Here is a 17,647-nt window from a genome sequence, read left to right on the forward strand (position 1 = left end):
GGTAAAAATGTACAGATGATGCCAAAATACAAACTAATAAACAAATCACAAAATATAAGCTTGTAGCTCGATTGTTTTAACTGTTTTTGCATTTATGTATTCATTTGTGGATAACAGTGGTGGAAAGTAAGTTCGTTTATGTAAGTACTGTACTTAAGTAAAATTGAGGTATTTGTACACGATTTCCAAATCTTTCACTTCTACTCCACTACATCTCAGATCAAAATATTGTACTTTTACTCCACTACAATTATTTGACAGACTAGTTAATTTGTAAATTTGGATTATTACATACAGTATAACCACTTCAGCCGTATATATACATTTCAGCTATTTTGAAAATAGCCAATCTACAAGCTTCTGCTATTCTAGGTCTGCTTTTTTCAAAATAAACATTTGAAAACTTGAAATTGGACATCCTGCGGAACCTGCGCAATTAGCTACTTTTACTTTTGGTACTTTGATACCAACACTTTTGTACTCTTACTCAAGTACATTTTGAAAGTCTGGACTTTTGCTTGTAATGGAGTATTTCTACATTGCAGTATTGATACTTATACTATACTTATACTTATACTCAAACTACAAAATGTTAGTACTCTTGCTACAGACAGACGTACAGGACATTTGGGTGCTTTGAGGTCGTGTGGTGGACTCTCGGGTGGACTGGTGGTAAATGTATTCCCTCACTGCCTGCCGCGCATGCGCAGTGTATTTCTTCTTCCACCGGTGCAGAGCAGTAGGGTAAGCAAGCAGAGATGAATGAGGACGTTTTCGTATTTTAATTAATCTAAAAGCGAACGTCGCTCACTGCGGCGAGCATTTTGCATAAATATCACATCTGTCATGTCGTGCCAAATATGTTTCGCAGTGGGGTTCGAAACTCGTGCTGCCAGAACATTCATTTAGGCGTTTTAGAATCGGCTGAGCAGCAGCAGCAAGTGAAGTGCTAGCTGGCTAATGCTAACGCTAGCCACTGGGCCTCGTTGTGTTGATCAGCTCGTGCAGCTTTAATCTCGCGCGAGTTTACGTTGAATTTGATAACAAAAAGCCACACTAGCTTGTGTTTATCACGAGAAGCTAAGCTAGCTTGCATGATCAGCCAACCGAGCTGAACTCAACTATTACGGAACGACGTGGTGTTTTTTAAAAGATCGAGCTAACGTCAGTGACCACGTTAGTATGGTGTTACAGTTCTGGGAATGCTTATGTCATTGTGTCTAGCTGTAAAACACGTTAGCTAATACTGGCTAAGCTAATACGTAGCTAGCTGCTAGCTGTCCACTAGACCAAAGTGCTGATAATTAGCTCTGCTGTGTCATCAACGCGTTATTATGGAAGTAACTGCAATAAATTGCTATTTGTTTTTAAAAAAGCGTTATACCCTGTGTATAGCATGTATAATATAACGACGCAATGTGACATGTCTGTTTACAAAATGCTCTACCCCCTTCCAACTGTATATACTTTAACCCATTTTCAACTGTTTTTTATTATATTTTGACAATTCCTTCGGCAATGTAAACGTATGTTTACTCATGCCAATAAAGCTCCATTGATTTGCAATTTTGCATTGAATTCCCACCCACCGCAGCTCTAGGCAAACCCCGCTGTGATTGGCCAGTAGTCGCTGTGAATGACATTTGACAGTTCTCTTTAACCCTAATCTCACTCAGTAAAACTGTGCTTAAACCTAACCTCAGTAAAACTATACATAAACCTAACCTCAGTAAAACTATGCCTAAACCTAACTTCAGTAAAACTATACCTAATAAACCTAACCTTAACTTTTTGAGGCGAACAAAAATAAAAGCCTGGGTACTGTGACGGCCAGAGTCACAATGGACTCTTAATTGACTCTTAATTGACTAATTGACAAGCCATCACCACTCAACGATGATTGACACCTGGCGATCTCCTTGCTCACCACTGAAATTGCCACAGGTGTGTGTGAATCAGTGTGGAAAAAAGTGTTTGTATGCTGGCAGCAGCTCTTCATGACAGTTGTCCAGCACTCTACTCAACATTCTTTACCCAGTATACATTTTATTTTATCCTTGAAGTAGCTCAAGTTGGAGCAAACTACCTAAACAATATATAATTCACTAACTGGAGAAACCGGCCTGTAGATCTTCAAGCTCCACTGCGTTTGGAATCCAGGGAGAATTGGAGCGGAGGAGTGAATTCAATTGTTTGGAGCAGGAGTTGTCCTTCAGGATTTTCTTGGATTTGCCTGGTTTGAGTTAACAATATTCATAAGGAACATACAGGTAACCCAACTCCATACATGGAAAGTAGGCCTACTTAACTGAGAGCAAGAGGAGTTTGCTCCCCATTGCCTAAACAGCAAGAGGATATTTCCCATTAACATTAAAAATTGAAGAGCATCGTTTATTTTGTTTTATTTGAAGTGGACTGGTATATTTCCTGAAGACTCATTTTGCTTTATTTTAAGGTTGAATTATTCCAATTTGGAAGGTTTTTTGAGTTGAACATTGAGTGAAAACTTTGAGTCTATTTTGGTAGGGGCGTATGATTGGCTCTGGAAGTGAATTGAGACAGAATTTTGATGCTATTTATGTTTGATGATTTTGTTTTATTTGAAATGCCAATGTAACCTAACCCACCCCTGGTTTCAATACAAAGACTGTTCCAATCCAACACTTAAGGGTTCTTTATCTTTTATTGAGTCCTTTGGTCGTTTCCTTGACACCACCTGGCTACACAAAAAAAGGAGAGGCTAAGTTCCTCTCTGGTAGGTACACGCCTGCCTGGCACCCCAATTAAGCCACTGAGGAAACCGTTACATAAAAATGGCACCCCAGATGGGACTTGCATTTGCCCACCATGGTCTGTCCCTCTCGGACCATGTAGAGCAGCATCTCAGACAGCTGGGGGTCCTCGTTCAGGTTCACCAGGTTAGGAAGACGGTTGTCCACCTGGAAGGTAACGGCCGCCCTCTGCAGCTCCTCCGCCTCCTCCCGCTTGCGAACCTCCGCCTGTTCAAGCTTCTCTCGCCACGCCCGGCTGGACTCGGCCATCTGTCTCTCCTGGCTGAGCAGTCTGCTCCTCAGGGCGGTTATCTCCTGTTGGTAGCCTCTGACCCTCTCTGGCTCCACACCCTGGGAGCTCATCTGGGCCGAACGCAGCTTCTCCACCTCTGCCTTCAGGTCTCGGATCAGCTTGGCGTTTGTGTCCTCGTTGACCTTGGCGAGGTTGATGATCATGCGGGCCTGCTGGGCGTAACGGAGCGTGCTAAGGGTCTCCTCCGTGTTGCTGGCGGCTGGACTCAGCGTGGCGATCATGGTGGTCTTCGAGTTGCCGCCGAGACTCTCCTTAAGCAGCCAAGTGAGGACAGAGTCTCGGTACGGGATGAAGCATTTCCTCTTTGTCAGGGCCTGTTCCGACAGCGCGTAGATCACCTTCCCCAGGGTCAGCAGGGACTTGTTGATGCTGGAACCCTCCCTGAGGCGGTCTCCACTGGTCTTGGCCGTCTTACAGCGCTCGCTGCCTGCCAGATCCACCAGGTTGATCCGACTGGTGATCCGGTGGTCGTGCTCTTCACCCTCTACAAACTCCGTCTTTGTCTGGGTCATGATGAGGGTGAAGACGGAGTGAGATCTGGAACTCTTGTCATTCATGCCTGTAGCAGCGGTGGCTCTCTGCTTGTTCCCCAGCTCCAGCCAAACCTGAATGTCCCTGTAAGAGCTCACCACATGCGCAGACAGTTCCTCAACGTAGGGTCCATGGACAGGATGCTCCCTCACCCTCAAAGGCATCCCCTTCTGGCTTTGTTCCTCCCTGGCCACCAGCAGGTCATGGATCTTCTCATTGTAGACCTCGAAGTAGCTCATCTCCAGGTGACATGTCACCTCTGGGTTCTGTATAGCGGACAGTCTGGAGAAGAGCTCTTCGCAGAACCTGGGGATGACACCTGCCTGTTCGCCAAAGCCCATCATGGTGTAGGACTTTCCAGAGCCAGTTTGCCCGTAGGCAAACAGGCAGGTGTTGAAGCCTTCAAAGGCTCTCTCCAGAAGAGGCCTAGCAAGAGTTTCATACACAGTCTGTTGGCTGGCAAACTCTGAGTCGCTCTCGTCCACTGAGCAGAAGGAGAAGTCATAAGCAAAGGTGTGGGTCTGTTTGGAGACTGGGTGGTGGATAACCGTCTCTTTGTTCTTCATGAAAACAACCTGCACCGCTTTGTCTTTCTTCTCCATCCTGTTGAATGGACGGAGTCGGACTGCTACAGTAACTGCACTGTTCTCCAGGTTCTGGGAGTGCTGCTGCTGCCCCAGGACCTCGTGAGTTCGCACCAGGGGCTCGACACTTTTCTTTAAGTTAAATATTGTTTTTAGCAGCCAAGCCATGTCATTATTTTCGTTGCCTGCCAGGAAGCATACAGCCTATTATGACCACCTCTTGGGCATGGCAGCAACGACGACTGCAGCCAGAGAGCATCAGGCTCAAAAAGCAACTGGTACGAGCAAAAATGACACAAGGTCAACAGACTCCTCATCGGACGACAGCAGATCATCGGTGGATGCAAGCAAACAAATTAACAGGACCTATGTTATCCCGGTACCGTCTCAGAGCAGTGGCAGTGCCACGCCTACCCGTGGTCGACTGACGCTGCAAAAGAGAAAAACCGGAGCAGACAAAACGATGACCGAAAATGTCCAAATCACCGCCTCCACCTCCACCACCACTCCCATTTTTATGTAACGGTTTCCTCAGTGGCTTAATTGGGGTGCCAGGCAGGCGTGTACCTACCAGAGAGGAACTTAGCCTCTCCTTTTTTTGTGTAGCCAGGTGGTGTCAAGGAAACGACCAAAGGACTCAATAAAAGATAAAGAACCCTTAAGTGTTGGATTGGAACAGTCTTTGTATTGAAACCAGGGGTGGGTTAGGTTACATTGGCATTTCAAATAAAATAACAAAATCATCAAACATAAATAGCATCAAAATTCTGTCTCAATTCACTTCCAGAGCCAATCATAAGCCCCTACCAAAATAGACTCAAAGTTTTCACTCAATGTTCAACTCAAAAAACCTTCCAAATTGGAATAATTCAACCTTAAAATAAAGCAAAATGAGTCTTCAGGAAATATACCAGTCCACTTCAAATAAAACAAAATAAACGATGCTCTTCAATTTTTAATGTTAATGGGAAATATCCTCTTGCTGTTTAGGCAATGGGGAGCAAACTCCTCTTGCTCTCAGTTAAGTAGGCCTACTTTCCATGTATGGAGTTGGGTTACCTGTATGTTCCTTATGAATATTGTTAACTCAAACCAGGCAAATCCAAGAAAATCCTGAAGGACAACTCCTGCTCCAAACAATTGTATTCACTCCTCCGCTCCAATTCTCCCTGGATTCCAAACGCAGTGGAGCTTGAAGATCTACAGGCCGGTTTCTCCAGTTAGTGAATTATATATTGTTTAGGTAGTTTGCTCCAACTTGAGCTACTTCAAGGATAAAATAAAATGTATACTGGGTAAAGAATGTTGAGTAGAGTGCTGGACAACTGTCATGAAGAGCTGCTGCCAGCATACAAACACTTTTTTCCACACTGATTCACACACCTGTGGCAATTTCAGTGGTGAGCAAGGAGATCGCCAGGTGTCAATCATCGTTGAGTGGTGATGGCTTGTCAATTAAGAGTCAATTAAGAGTCCATTGTGACTCTGGCCGTCACAGTACCGACTACCGAGGCTATCCAAACATTGGAACTATCCCATTGAGATAGAATGAGCATGGGAGTCAACTCTAGTATCGTCACTCTCTTACTAGATTACTCTGACTAAACCTATGCCTGTGTGGGAGCCAATCAGACGAATCTATCCTAGAGCTGTGGTGGGAATCAATCATGCACGTCAACAACTGTTTTTTTAACCGTTGCTTTTCGTCGTCAGACCAGACTGAGTGACTGACAACCCACCACCTGCCGAGAGAAGACCGACCCCCGGCCCCTTTCAGCCAGAGTCATGGCTCAGTTCGGGGGACAGAAGAACCCACCCTGGGCCACCCAGTTCGCTAGCACAGCGGTGTCTCAGCCAGGCCACACAGGGCAGTCAGGCCTCGACCTCAACAGCCTACACTGTGAGTAGCAGTTCATTAAGTAGTAGTAGCCTTGCCGAGCCATGAGGCCCATAGTGTACACCCCCTGGACATGACGCTAGTACAGTATGTCGCAGGGACTTACCCCCAATCCAACCCTTGATGCTGAGTGCCAAGCAGGGAGGCACTGGGTCCCATTTTTAGAGTCTTTGGTTAGTTTGGTACGACCCGGTCGGGGATTGAACCCCGACCTCCCAGTCTCAGGGCGGACACTCTAACCAGAAGGCCACTGAGCTGTTTTCGAGTTCATTAGAGGCACATTTTTATGGGTCCCCAACATTCCCCAAAAAAGCTAAGATTTTCATGAATTAACTCGAAAGGTAAACAGTGTGTGCTTGTTCCAATGTGTACTAGCGAGTGTGTGTGTGTGTGTGTGTGGGGGGGGGGGGGGGGCGTGCAAACACTCCGTCTTTTAAAGTGAACGCGTATGGTGGCAATGGGAACTGGGGTTTATGCTAACAGCTAGCCGTAATTATAGAGTTCTTCAGTAATTTCAGGAAGAAATCAAAACAATTCAATAAATTAGAAAACAAATGTTTAAGAAGTAGTGAAAATAGCTGATCTACAAGTTCACAATGCGGTGCGAAGTGACGAGTTGTGAACTTGTATATCTAATACTTTCACTAGTTTGAGTCCTGGGCAAACGTCTAATTTATTTTTTGGGGGTCTTGAGCTAAAAGGTTTGGGAACCACTGCATTAGAGGGAGTCCCAAGTCCATGCTGTGTGTTGTTGTGTTGAAATGAAATTAATGTCCCTACACACAGGCTGTGCAATTTGTGGTTGTTATTCTCATGTGGTCTGCTACTCTGCTTAACTTGACTTGTGTTGAGGTCTAGCTGTGGACGATGTGCGATATCTCAGCTGTCAACAGGGTGCCTGTGTGCACTGTGCAGCCAGTAGGGTCATATTTAGATTAATTTAAAAGATAACATAGTTGGTTTCAGAAAAAAAGGATGCCAGCCAGTCTAGCAAATATTAACTTGGGTCAAGAGAATATTTGTCAAGTGTCTATGCTAGAAAGCTCATAGGTTAGTCCCAACTCAACCTAGCCGTAAGCAACTCTTAGATCTAGAGTTCCAATACCAACCCTTGACAGACCATACATCCAAATAGAAGAAACGTCTGATTGTATTAAACGTTAAACTCACCATTGCAGCTGTACAGAAAGATTGAAATTCCCTATTTCTATCTGCAAAGTTTTCAGTGCATAAAAATCCACCATAGATATGTCATGACCTACTTTCTGTCAATTAAATGAAAGTGTTTGAAGCAGTCTGGAAGTACTCGTTGGAAATAACTCGACGGCCCTGCGTGTCACCTGTTTCGGAATTGCACACAATGCAGTAGGCAGCAGGGGCGTCCGTTAGCCTAGTGGTCCAGGCGCATGCCACATATAGGCTCTGGCCTGACAGCGGGTCGCGTATTCGAGTCCCACTCATGACGACCTTTGCTGCACGTCTCTCCCCTTCTCTCTCTCCCTCTTTCCTGTCTATCTTCACTTGTAACTATCAAGAAAGGCAAAAAGCCACAAAAAAACCCAAATGCAACAGGCAGCAGGACGCTGCGTTATTGAAAACGAGCACTTCTAAACTCCTAACACTGACATAACATGTCTATGGTTGATTTTTATTAAACAAAAACTTTGTAATTTGTAAACTTTGATAATTCAAGATTTCCATAAAGCTGCAATTTTGTCTGTCAAGGGTTGGTATTGTAACTCTAGATTCCAGATATTAAAAATAGGATCTAAGTTGCTTGCGGCCAACTCGGCCTGTTCGTTCTTTACTTCTCACAGCTGCAATGCAAAGGAGAACTCTACAAAACAATACAGAAATACTTTTGTACCTGCAGCCATTGCACTGCTAAACAAAGCTACGAGAGATGTATACCATAGAATGAATACCATTCTTTCCTTCCCGATACCGTTTCTGATAACTTGTAGTATTATTCAATGCTTCCAGTCTACGCAAACTGTTATTATATCCGGAAATCCCCCCCACGCACACACACACACATACACACACACACGTCGTGCAAACGATCTCTGTGGATCTCTCTGATATTGCAACGTTAGCTAGCTTGCTAAGTTGCTATCCTAGCTATGTTGTGTTGATGGCTGTGTTGTGTTGATAGCTTTAGCTGCTATCGCTAACAGGATGACAACAACACATAGGCTATGTATGCGGGCTTGGCAACTGTTGGAAACTTTGGCTCTCCGTGTTCATCAGATTCTTTATCTTACATAAAGAAATACGAGCGACCAGCGACGTTAAAGAAGTTAAGAACACAACGGGAGCATAGGAGAAAAAGTGTCAGACCAACACGACAGTGTATGGTGAGCGACTGAGTGAGAGAGTGGAGGACTCAGGCAGCCCCTCCCCTCCCTCAGTACTCAGGAGGGAGGGGGCTGGCTGTCTGTGTACGCTGGGCAGGAGCACTCAACCAACGGGAGGACTGTAGTATCGATACACCGATACCATGGAAAAGTCATATTGAACCGTTTTTATTTTTCAGAATCGATATTTATCGATATCGATATTTTCGACAACACTAATATTGTCACACTGTCACTGTTTACTTATAGTTTCATTGTACAGATATTCTAATGTTGGATGGATGTTAGGTTCTTAGTTTTCTTATGATCCTGGATGACTATTTCTGTGTACTTGATTTACCTTGATGTACCTTGCTTCTTGCTTACTGTAACTCGCTCTGGATGTAAGAGCGTCTGCTAAATGCCTAAATTGTAAATTCCCAACCCCGGTTAATAAATAATTCCCCTTCTACGCCTCTCTTCTCGGCTCTTACAGCTCTAGGAGTGCAGCAGCCGTCTCTGTTGGGATCGCCCTCCATGTACTCCCAGCAGGTGGCCTCGCTCAACAACCAGTCTGCCGCCGCCAACTACCAGCTCTCTCAGCAGCAGACGGCCGCCCTGCAGCAGCAGGCCGCGGCCGCCGCTGCCGCAGCACTGCAACAGGTCGGCTACAGTAAACGGCTGTCTGTCTGTTTTATGGTCACGCGTAATCTTGTCTGATCAAAGCTCACGTCTAATATCATGTTCTATGTGGTGTGTTTAGTCGCAGATCAATTCAGCTCTCCAGCAGTATCAGCAGCAGCAGCAGCAGCAGCAGCAGCAACAGCAGCAGCAGCAGCAGCAGCAGCAACAGCAGCAACAACAACAGCAGCAGCAGCAGCAGCAGCAGCAGCAGCAACAACAGCAGCAGCAGCAGCAACAACAGCAACAACAGCAGCAACCCCCCCAACAACTGTACAATGTACCTCACCAGGTGACACACCAACTCCTCCATCTGTTGCACAACATGAACCTGCCAATGTCCATTTCTTGGTGCATTTCCAACCACATTTCTACCAATTGACACCCCCATTTCATTTTACGGTATTTCATCGACTTATTTGTTATCTGTTGTGTCGTTATCGCATACTTTTGTCGGTCCATGTTAAGTCGGAATGTTGGCTCGCACAACACATTGTGGCGTAAGGCTGAACGATTTTGAGAAAAAATCTAATTGCGATTTTTCTGACCAATATTGCGAGTGCGATTTGACTCGCGATATTTATTTTTAAAATCACACCCATGTGAAGTAAGTGGTGCAACTCCGTGTGGGCGTCCCCTTCCAGACCCACAGGAACACGCCCAGGGTGCCGGCCCGGTTCAGGCGAGCCGCCCTGTGTCCGAAACGGTCGAGAAATGACAGAGTTATTACTGTACTGTACAGTCACTGTACTGTAATGTCACACCCGAAATCATCATATAGGGCCTATACAGTTAGTATGTGTGTGTGTTAGGCTGCGCAACAGTGACACTTGGTTGTGAAAACCAACCAAATGCTATTTTCGTGCTCAGACAGACCCAGCCAGCCAGCCAGCCACCCACCCACAGACACACAAAGCTCCGTAATGAAGTGGTTGCACCATTTAAAAAGTAAAGCTTCAATTTAGTATTCACTGTGTCCATTTAAAAAGTAATGAAACATTACCAAATGGCATACCATTCATTTACTTTACCAGGCAGTGATGTCAGGATTCACATGATGTGAGACAGCTCAAAATAATGTAGGCTAACCAAATTGACCTGTGTTTAATTAACTACAATAAGAATGTGTGTTAAAATTGTAATGTTAGAAATAATTGTAAACAGCTCTCTGGATACAGACCATAAATGCAATGTAATTTCCAGACTTTCTATTTAAGTGCAATTGCTATTAGGCTACAGTTATCTAATCATCAGAGCACAATATTGTGATTCTCATTTAATATTCACATTTAGATATTATGTAATGTTCAATTGATTTATTTGTTTTTGAGGGGCACTATAGCCCCTCCAATATCCAGCCTTTAGTGTATGGTTACAAACGTCCTACACAAACATTAAATTCCCATTATGTCAGTGTCTGAGCAAAGACATAGGCCTAGTGTCTATTTTACGTCATGATGATGATAAGAGCGCCCCTCACTTCACACGGGTGGGATTTTTTTAACCAAATAAAAGCATATGCATTGCATACGTGTAGGCTACATTTTGACAGATCTGATGACATAATTAGGCTATCAATTATTAGAGATAATTTTGTCTGAGGTTTAAGACAAGCTCATAACTTTAACTTTAATGTTTATTAGCTTGTTGGCCGGCTATTTCCCCACCACGGGTCCTGGTGTAAGCTCTTTTTCAATGACGGCTCTACTCGGATCTCGGTACAATTTCGCGGACCTCGCTCAGACAAATCATTACAAATGTACATGCACCACAATGGAGATCGGTTCACCAGAATCGGGGACGACGACGACAATGTAGCATTAAAATAAACAGGGGACAGACAGGACAGCGCCATGCCATGCGAAGTTGTGGTGTTGCCGTGGGATGTTTTTACTGTCGCTGCACCATGACAGGTCTTGCACAAAACTCTCTTGTTGGACGTCTGTAACGTCAAAACCAAAATAATGCCATATCCCCGAAGTGCCTGATCTCTTTGAGATTAAATTGTGCGGACTTAAGAAAGTTTATTCGGGCTCCGCAGACGCTATGCTTGCATCTGCTCCTCAGCTGCTGCTGACTTCTAGCATGGTAGCATTAGCATCAACGCACTGAACGCAGAGCAGAGTAGACGTAAATGATTACTTTGTTTTTGGCACTGGGGGAGCGTGTACACATGCACTGCAGTCACATGCACTGCAGGGACACTTCTGATTGGTTAGAATAGAGAGCACAGTACAGCCTTGTTGTAAATACTGGATCAGACGCGCTCCGGGTTGAATATTATGATAAAAAAAATCGCAGCCTTTGCGATTTGCTAATCGTGTGGTTTCAAATCGCAATTTCAGTTTGAAAACGATTAATCGTTCAGCCAGCAAGGTTGTAGAACAATCATAAACAGAAAGTCCTCTGGCAAACCAACATGAGTCCATTTTAAAATGTCCCGTGCTTCAATTTCATTGTCTTTTATAAATCCTTAAAAATTATTAACTTTAATTGCATGACCACCAGTTGGATGACTTTTTTTTTTCCATTGGTTGACTTCTCAACCAACCTATCTATCCTGTATTGCCATGACACTGTCATTTTCAATAAGTACACAACACAACTGATGAGTTAAAATAGAAAGGAGTATTTTTTTTACAGTATTTAAAAATTGACTGTGTACTACCCTCTTTCTCCACAGCTTCCACAACCACAACAGGCACTGCTTTCCCAGGTAATATGTCAAACCACAGTTAGGGCAGATTCAAACTGTTCCCGAATACGATTGCCTGGTCCCCGCTGGCCATGATTCACATTGGCCTTGATTCTTCTGTACCCGAGTACACTTCGTTCAACTGTATTCAATGCTTTCACATTGCAGCGATCCGTATCCGATTACACTTCAATCGGTCCCGAGACTACCTCCATGTGGTCCCGAGAACGGTTGGGTGATCCGCTCCCGGGAACGGTACGCAGCATTCACACTAACCACAACATCTGCCAAGTGGTCCCGAGTGCGCACCCCGGGACCATAGTGTGAATCTGCCCTTAGACATCAACAGTATTGGCTGGTTTGATTGGGACAGCCATACTGACCATTAAAGGTCATGCGTGTGTATGTGGTGGGAGAGCAATCTGTCTCTTTCTCTCTCATGTGGAGTGTCACACTGACCATGCGGAGTGTCACACACTGACATGTCAGGTCTGACATCTCTTCGTTAAGACTGTTGGCACATATCACCCTTACATGCCTGCCATGACAGTTCACTTTCATGTACTGCTTGTGTAGATGAGATGCCATTGACATTACAGAGCTTACTACTTCCTCTCGCAAAATAATGTGGCGCGTTGAAAAAGAAAACAAAGCACTGCATGCCAAATCACAGCCTTTTGACTGGCTGTGACCGGCAAACTGTCATAAGGACTGCAGAAAACAGATGCATTTGAATGACGGACATCGGAGAGAAAGATGGATAGCGATTAGACAATGAATGTGTGTGTGTGTGTGTGTGTGTGAGAGAGAGAGGGAGCACTCAACAGATTGTAGTGACAATTATGGGTTTCATGAAAGGCACTATATACATTCAAGTAATATCTTATTAATGTAGAATTAGTAAACAAATGCTGTGCTTCAACGGCTGTATGTAGACATTTCACTGCATACATTGTTGTCATTACTAGGGCATGCCTCCTCCTGACATATTTGTGTTCTACCACACCGTTTTCTGATCAATACTGAGAAAAATGTGTCTTGTTAAAATGACTGTAAATTAGTTATTGCTCTCTTTTTTTTATCTGTCCTCTGTTGAGGTAGTTATTTTGAAACCTCCCCTCGGCTCTGCTCCTTCCTTTTCCTCAGCCGCCCGTCAACTTGCCCACAAGTATGAGCCTGTCGAATCCCCAGCAGACGGCACAGATCACGGTCTCCTACCCGACCCCGCGCTCCAGCCACCAGCAGCAGCCCCAGCCCCAGAAGCAGCGTGTCTTCACCGGGGTGGTCAACAAGCTGCACGACACCTTTGGCTTCGTGGATGAGGACGTCTTCTTCCAGCTGAGGTGAGAAGAAAGGCCACAACAATAGACTGGATGGATGGATGGATAGATTGGTCCAGTCGGTGGTTCTCAGCATGGGTTTCGGGGTCTCCCCCAAAGTATTCCAAGGACTTTATAATACCTCACAAAAAAGGAAAAAAAAGAGAATTACTGCATCAAAGGTAATCGACGACAAACTACTATAACATTAAGGTGAAACATTGACCAAATTGTCAAATAATATGAAAAAGATCGGTTATAATATCACAATATTTACCTGTGGAACTGAGTCAAACTAAATTGAATGCATCAATGAATGCATTTGTCCCCAGTTCAAATATGATTATTTTGCGGGGTACATTGATGTGAGGGAATTACAGTAGCCTGTAACTTACCACACTAACCAGACCTACTTACTTAAGGTCCTTCCAGGCGGGGAGTCGGTGACGCAGGCGTTGTCACCTGGCTCAACGACAGGTCTGCTCCAGATCTGCTCATGAGGAACACGGGATGCATAGCATAAAAAAAAGCTAAACAGAATCCAGGTCTAGTGCTGTGGGCGTGTGCACAAAACGACCACGCGCGTGACAATTTCACGGGACTGCGCCCACGAAAAAGTGTTTTACTAGGTGAATTACTAGGTGCGTCAGTCGTTGCCCAATAGAACGGACCTTTACATATCTAACCATAACTGGTAATGTTGCTGTACCTATCCACAATTTGGCATGAATTGACAGAGCCTGTTTCTGAGATGAGGAAGTTTGTCTAGCCGTGTTAAGCAGTTTTGTGGTCCTATGTAGATTTACCCTCTCGTCCTGTTAATGTCCAATTGTGGCGCTGACGTTCATATCACATTTTCATTCAAACGCTGTAGTTGACAACAGGAAACTGAGCCGGTATGTTGCTTTGTGTTCTGTTGTGTTCAGCGCTGTGAAGGGCAAGACTCCTCAGGTGGGTGACAGGGTCCTAGTGGAGGCTGTGTACAACCCCAACATGCCCTTCAAGTGGAACGCTCAACGCATCCAGACGTTACCTCAGCTATCCAACCCGTCGGTGAGAAGAGAACACTCCCCCAAGCAGTCCCAGCACAGTGTATTCATCGCTAGTTTAACATTGAAGTCTTGCTACCAAATGTTTTAGAACACCTCCAGTATGGGCCTTTTTAGATAACTTGATGTCAATGATAAAAGTATTAAACGAGAACGAATTCTGGACCAGAATTACACACTACCTACATAGCGAAGAAATGTAGAGTCCCTATATTCAGTATAACATTATAACTGACATTGATTTCAGTCATTGGCCATACATTTATTCCTGGACATGAGCCTATATTGTCAATTAAGGAGCTGTGTCCACCAAGGCGCATGCTGCATTTTAAAATGTTCACAATCGGAGCGCCGCATTTTTGGCAACGCCATTGCGACGACGCGCTGAGCATTGTGAAATGTGTGGCGTTATGGCTTTGGTGGACAGGACCCGAATCCTGAGCAACTTTCATCATGCTCTGATATTTTACATTGGGCAATTATTTACACATTCCAATTTCCTGTGGTGGTGTTGTGCGTGTTTTGGTGACGTGTGTGAGTGTGATCAAATTTGAAATGATCCTTCAGTATGTTTTCTTTTTATGTATTGCTTTTCTGTTCTCGATTTATGTACTGATTGCTGTGTTCTCAATTCCCCTCCTAGCATCAACAGCAGCCTCAGCCTTTACCTCAAGCTTCTCCACAGATGGGCAGTTTTTACAATGATCCAGGGATGCAGATGCGCTACTCAGACATGCACTCCTCTGTGGACAACAGACAAAATGTAACCCCCTCACACCATGGCTCTCACACACAAACACACGCCCCTCTATTCCCTGTTCTTATTTTATATATCCTCTTTGTTTTCCCGGGTTCTTTCTCTCAAAGAAGTCTAACCATTAGTAAAGGAGTGAGTGTTCATTTGGTTTGCAGCCCATGCGGACACTTGACAGAGGCAGTTTTGGGGACAGGAAGCAATGTCAGTTTGAGTTGCAGAGAGAGGCAGGCAGTATATTTGATCCAGTCTTCAGAATGTCGTTTGCATTTCTGAGGCATCACAGTTCTGTTAATGCTTGTAAATTAGGGTTCCTTGATCTAGGACTTGTTTGGATTTAGCATGGACATAATTAGATAGATAGACAGACTATCTATTTGTCTTTGTGGAAATTTGTTTTGTGCCAAGCAGTCATCAGGATACGAAAAACACATATACAGAATACAAACCGATCGCACAATACAAGAAGAAACAAAATAATCCTATTCTTTTTACAAATGTATTTATAACGCCAATTGTGCCTAATCAATAGATCTAGAACACAATTTCTGGTAGTTTATTAGCCTTTTCCTAATGTTATTTATTATCTTTAATGACTGTTGCCTGATCTGTTGCTTTTATTTCATAGGTTGTTCTTTCAACTTTGAGCTTCAAAACTTTGTGGAAATTGATAAATGTCTTTATATTTCAGGGGACATGGCAGTTTACAGTGACATTTGAAGGTTTCTAATGGTGCTATCCATAAGATTACCTGCACAACACCTTTTTAACTGATGAGTGATGCCAAGAAATATATATACATATAAAAATACGGTATAAAGAAAAGGTCATTTTCTTGCCGAAAATAGTTGGAACTTCTGTAAGGCGAGCTTGTAGCTTTGCTATTTATGGTGAATGTTCGCCCCCAGAATAGGGACACTAGGGTTCAAGTGGTTAAGTGGAATGCATTTCAGATTTTCGTTTTTTGTCTAAATTATATTTCTGTGGTTTGAGTTGGTTGGCAGAATGATTTCTTGGGGAGTGCACCCTTATTTCACACGTTTAATCTTTACTTTTTATTTTTATTTTAGTCAATTATACTTAACTTTTCTTTTTTCATCCAAAGAACATCCACAAACACATTTTGTGTGTTTTGCTTTACAAATGAATCAAATTTGTAAATTGGTGACGATGTTTTCTGAGGTGGTGAAAACTAAAGCGTCTTCAATCCCTCTAGATTGATATTGACGTTTGTCCTATAAGCGAGGGATGGGTGAAAATCAGGCTTTGCAGAGAATGCGCTGGATATTCTTTGATTAGAACATCAATTGACCCTGTTGTCTGTTGCTACGGTGCCCCCCCCCCCCCATGCATTCCTTCACTCATGCAGACATCCAAACGTTTTCCCCCACTTCGTTTCTCTCAAGGAGCCAATATTGCAGTTGCAGGTGGAAATATTGTTCAGTTGGATGTAAAAGGAGTTCCACACTTTTAACACACCACGCAGATTAGACAGATCAGCAGCACACAAAGCTAACTTCTGCTACTGTGGCTTTTTTTTTTTACTGAAGGTATCCTGATCTCTTGCTTTCTTTTCTTTCTTGTTTTACCAGAACCAGTCTCAAGTACCTCCACCCAACATGATGAAGCCGACGGCCGCCATGCTGCAGTCCTTGCCCCCTCCCACCACCTTCAATGTTCAGCCACAGGGCCCTCCACCCTCCTTGCTCCAGGCCCAGCTGTCTGCCGCCTCCCTGGCCCCGCTGCTCCAGAACCCTCCTCAGCCCCTGCTGCCACAACCCAAAGGTGAACTCTTTCTTCACACTGTGCTTGTTTGGATCAGTGCCTTTTAACACTTCACTTGTTTCTTGTCTCCAAAACATCATTCAAAAAATCTGACCTGTCTGAAGTGAGTGGTGTAACAGTGCCCCCTGTTGGTACCCTAAACATACATAGGGAGGGAGGGACGGACAAAGCTGGGCATTGGAGTGACCCTATGGTTGCACCACTCGATAAGATCTGGTTGCAAATGGGGTGAAGTGGCCCTTTAAGTGATATTGTTTGGTTAAAGCGAGATGTTAAAACAGTAAAGCTATATCTATATCCTGAGAGTAAACATTGACTTATTTGTTCATTACCAGAGGTCTCCCCATCGCTCCGGCTCTTAAATAAACAGAAAATACATTTTCAGGCGGGTCTGACCAGTTGATGTGTTTTCATCCACCCACAAACGGTTGTGTTTTGTCTGGGTTCATTTGTGCGTAGATGTGTTCTCTGGCGGTCTTCTCCAGCCCCCGGTGAGAATGATGCCTCAGCCCCAGCCGGTCCGACGGATCGAACCCCCGCCTCGCTTCCCCAACCGCAACGACCGCGGCCCGGAGCTCATCCTCAGGACTAAAGAAGAACGAAGGTCAGCGGTCATACCCATGCAGGGTTTCTACTGATCTTAAATCCGTGCGTGCGTGCGTGCGTGCAAGGCTGAGGCTAATTTAAAAAAAAAAATCTTCTACGGTTTTCTGAAAAACGTACATATACATACATACATATACTTAGTTCGTTATTTTTATGAATTCATAATTTCTATACTAAATCCATCCAGTGTACCATCTTACAAGCTCACAGCGCGTCATGATGCGGCACGTTGTGAGCCTGTACATCGGCTATGTCTGGCGAAGAATATGGATGCTTAGGGTTCAAGTGGTTAACATTTAATTCTCTTATAATAGGCTTAAAAGTCT

The 17,647-nt window shown here is 44.2% G+C and overlaps 2 protein-coding genes across 4 annotated transcripts in view; one reads left to right on the plus strand and one right to left on the minus strand.

Annotated features, from left to right (window-relative positions):
* Nucleotides 1-604: 604 nt before the first annotated feature.
* ccar1 (cell division cycle and apoptosis regulator 1) overlaps nucleotides 605-17,647 on the plus strand; it is a 47,853-nt gene continuing 30,810 nt past the window's right edge. Inside the window, exons 1-11 of one of the 3 annotated variants that reach the window (XM_079513360.1) lie at nucleotides 605-744; nucleotides 5,913-6,099; nucleotides 8,929-9,095; nucleotides 9,196-9,405; nucleotides 11,797-11,829; nucleotides 11,977-12,063; nucleotides 12,955-13,151; nucleotides 14,054-14,180; nucleotides 14,820-14,939; nucleotides 16,523-16,715; nucleotides 17,175-17,319. In XM_079513360.1, the coding sequence (XP_079369486.1) occupies nucleotides 5,985-6,099; nucleotides 8,929-9,095; nucleotides 9,196-9,405; nucleotides 11,797-11,829; nucleotides 11,977-12,063; nucleotides 12,955-13,151; nucleotides 14,054-14,180; nucleotides 14,820-14,939; nucleotides 16,523-16,715; nucleotides 17,175-17,319 (1,394 nt within the window). In that variant the 5' untranslated portion in view covers nucleotides 605-744; nucleotides 5,913-5,984. Of the gene's footprint in view, nucleotides 745-972; nucleotides 1,177-5,476; nucleotides 5,600-5,912; nucleotides 6,100-8,928; nucleotides 9,096-9,195; nucleotides 9,406-11,796; nucleotides 11,830-11,976; nucleotides 12,064-12,954; nucleotides 13,152-14,053; nucleotides 14,181-14,819; nucleotides 14,940-16,522; nucleotides 16,716-17,174; nucleotides 17,320-17,647 lie in introns of those variants that run through there. The other 2 variants (XM_079513361.1, XM_079513362.1) reach the window with 2 other exon arrangements.
* Nucleotides 1,824-5,219, minus strand: LOC306931218 (kinesin-like protein KIF14). Its single transcript, XM_079512477.1, has one exon. The coding sequence runs from the start codon at nucleotides 4,365-4,367 to the stop codon at nucleotides 2,784-2,786; it is 1,584 nt and encodes a 527-aa protein (XP_079368603.1). The 5' UTR covers nucleotides 4,368-5,219; the 3' UTR covers nucleotides 1,824-2,783.

This window comes from Electrona antarctica (assembly GCF_951216825.1).
Source record: "Electrona antarctica genome assembly, chromosome: 10".
Classification (NCBI taxonomy): domain Eukaryota; kingdom Metazoa; phylum Chordata; class Actinopteri; order Myctophiformes; family Myctophidae; genus Electrona; species Electrona antarctica.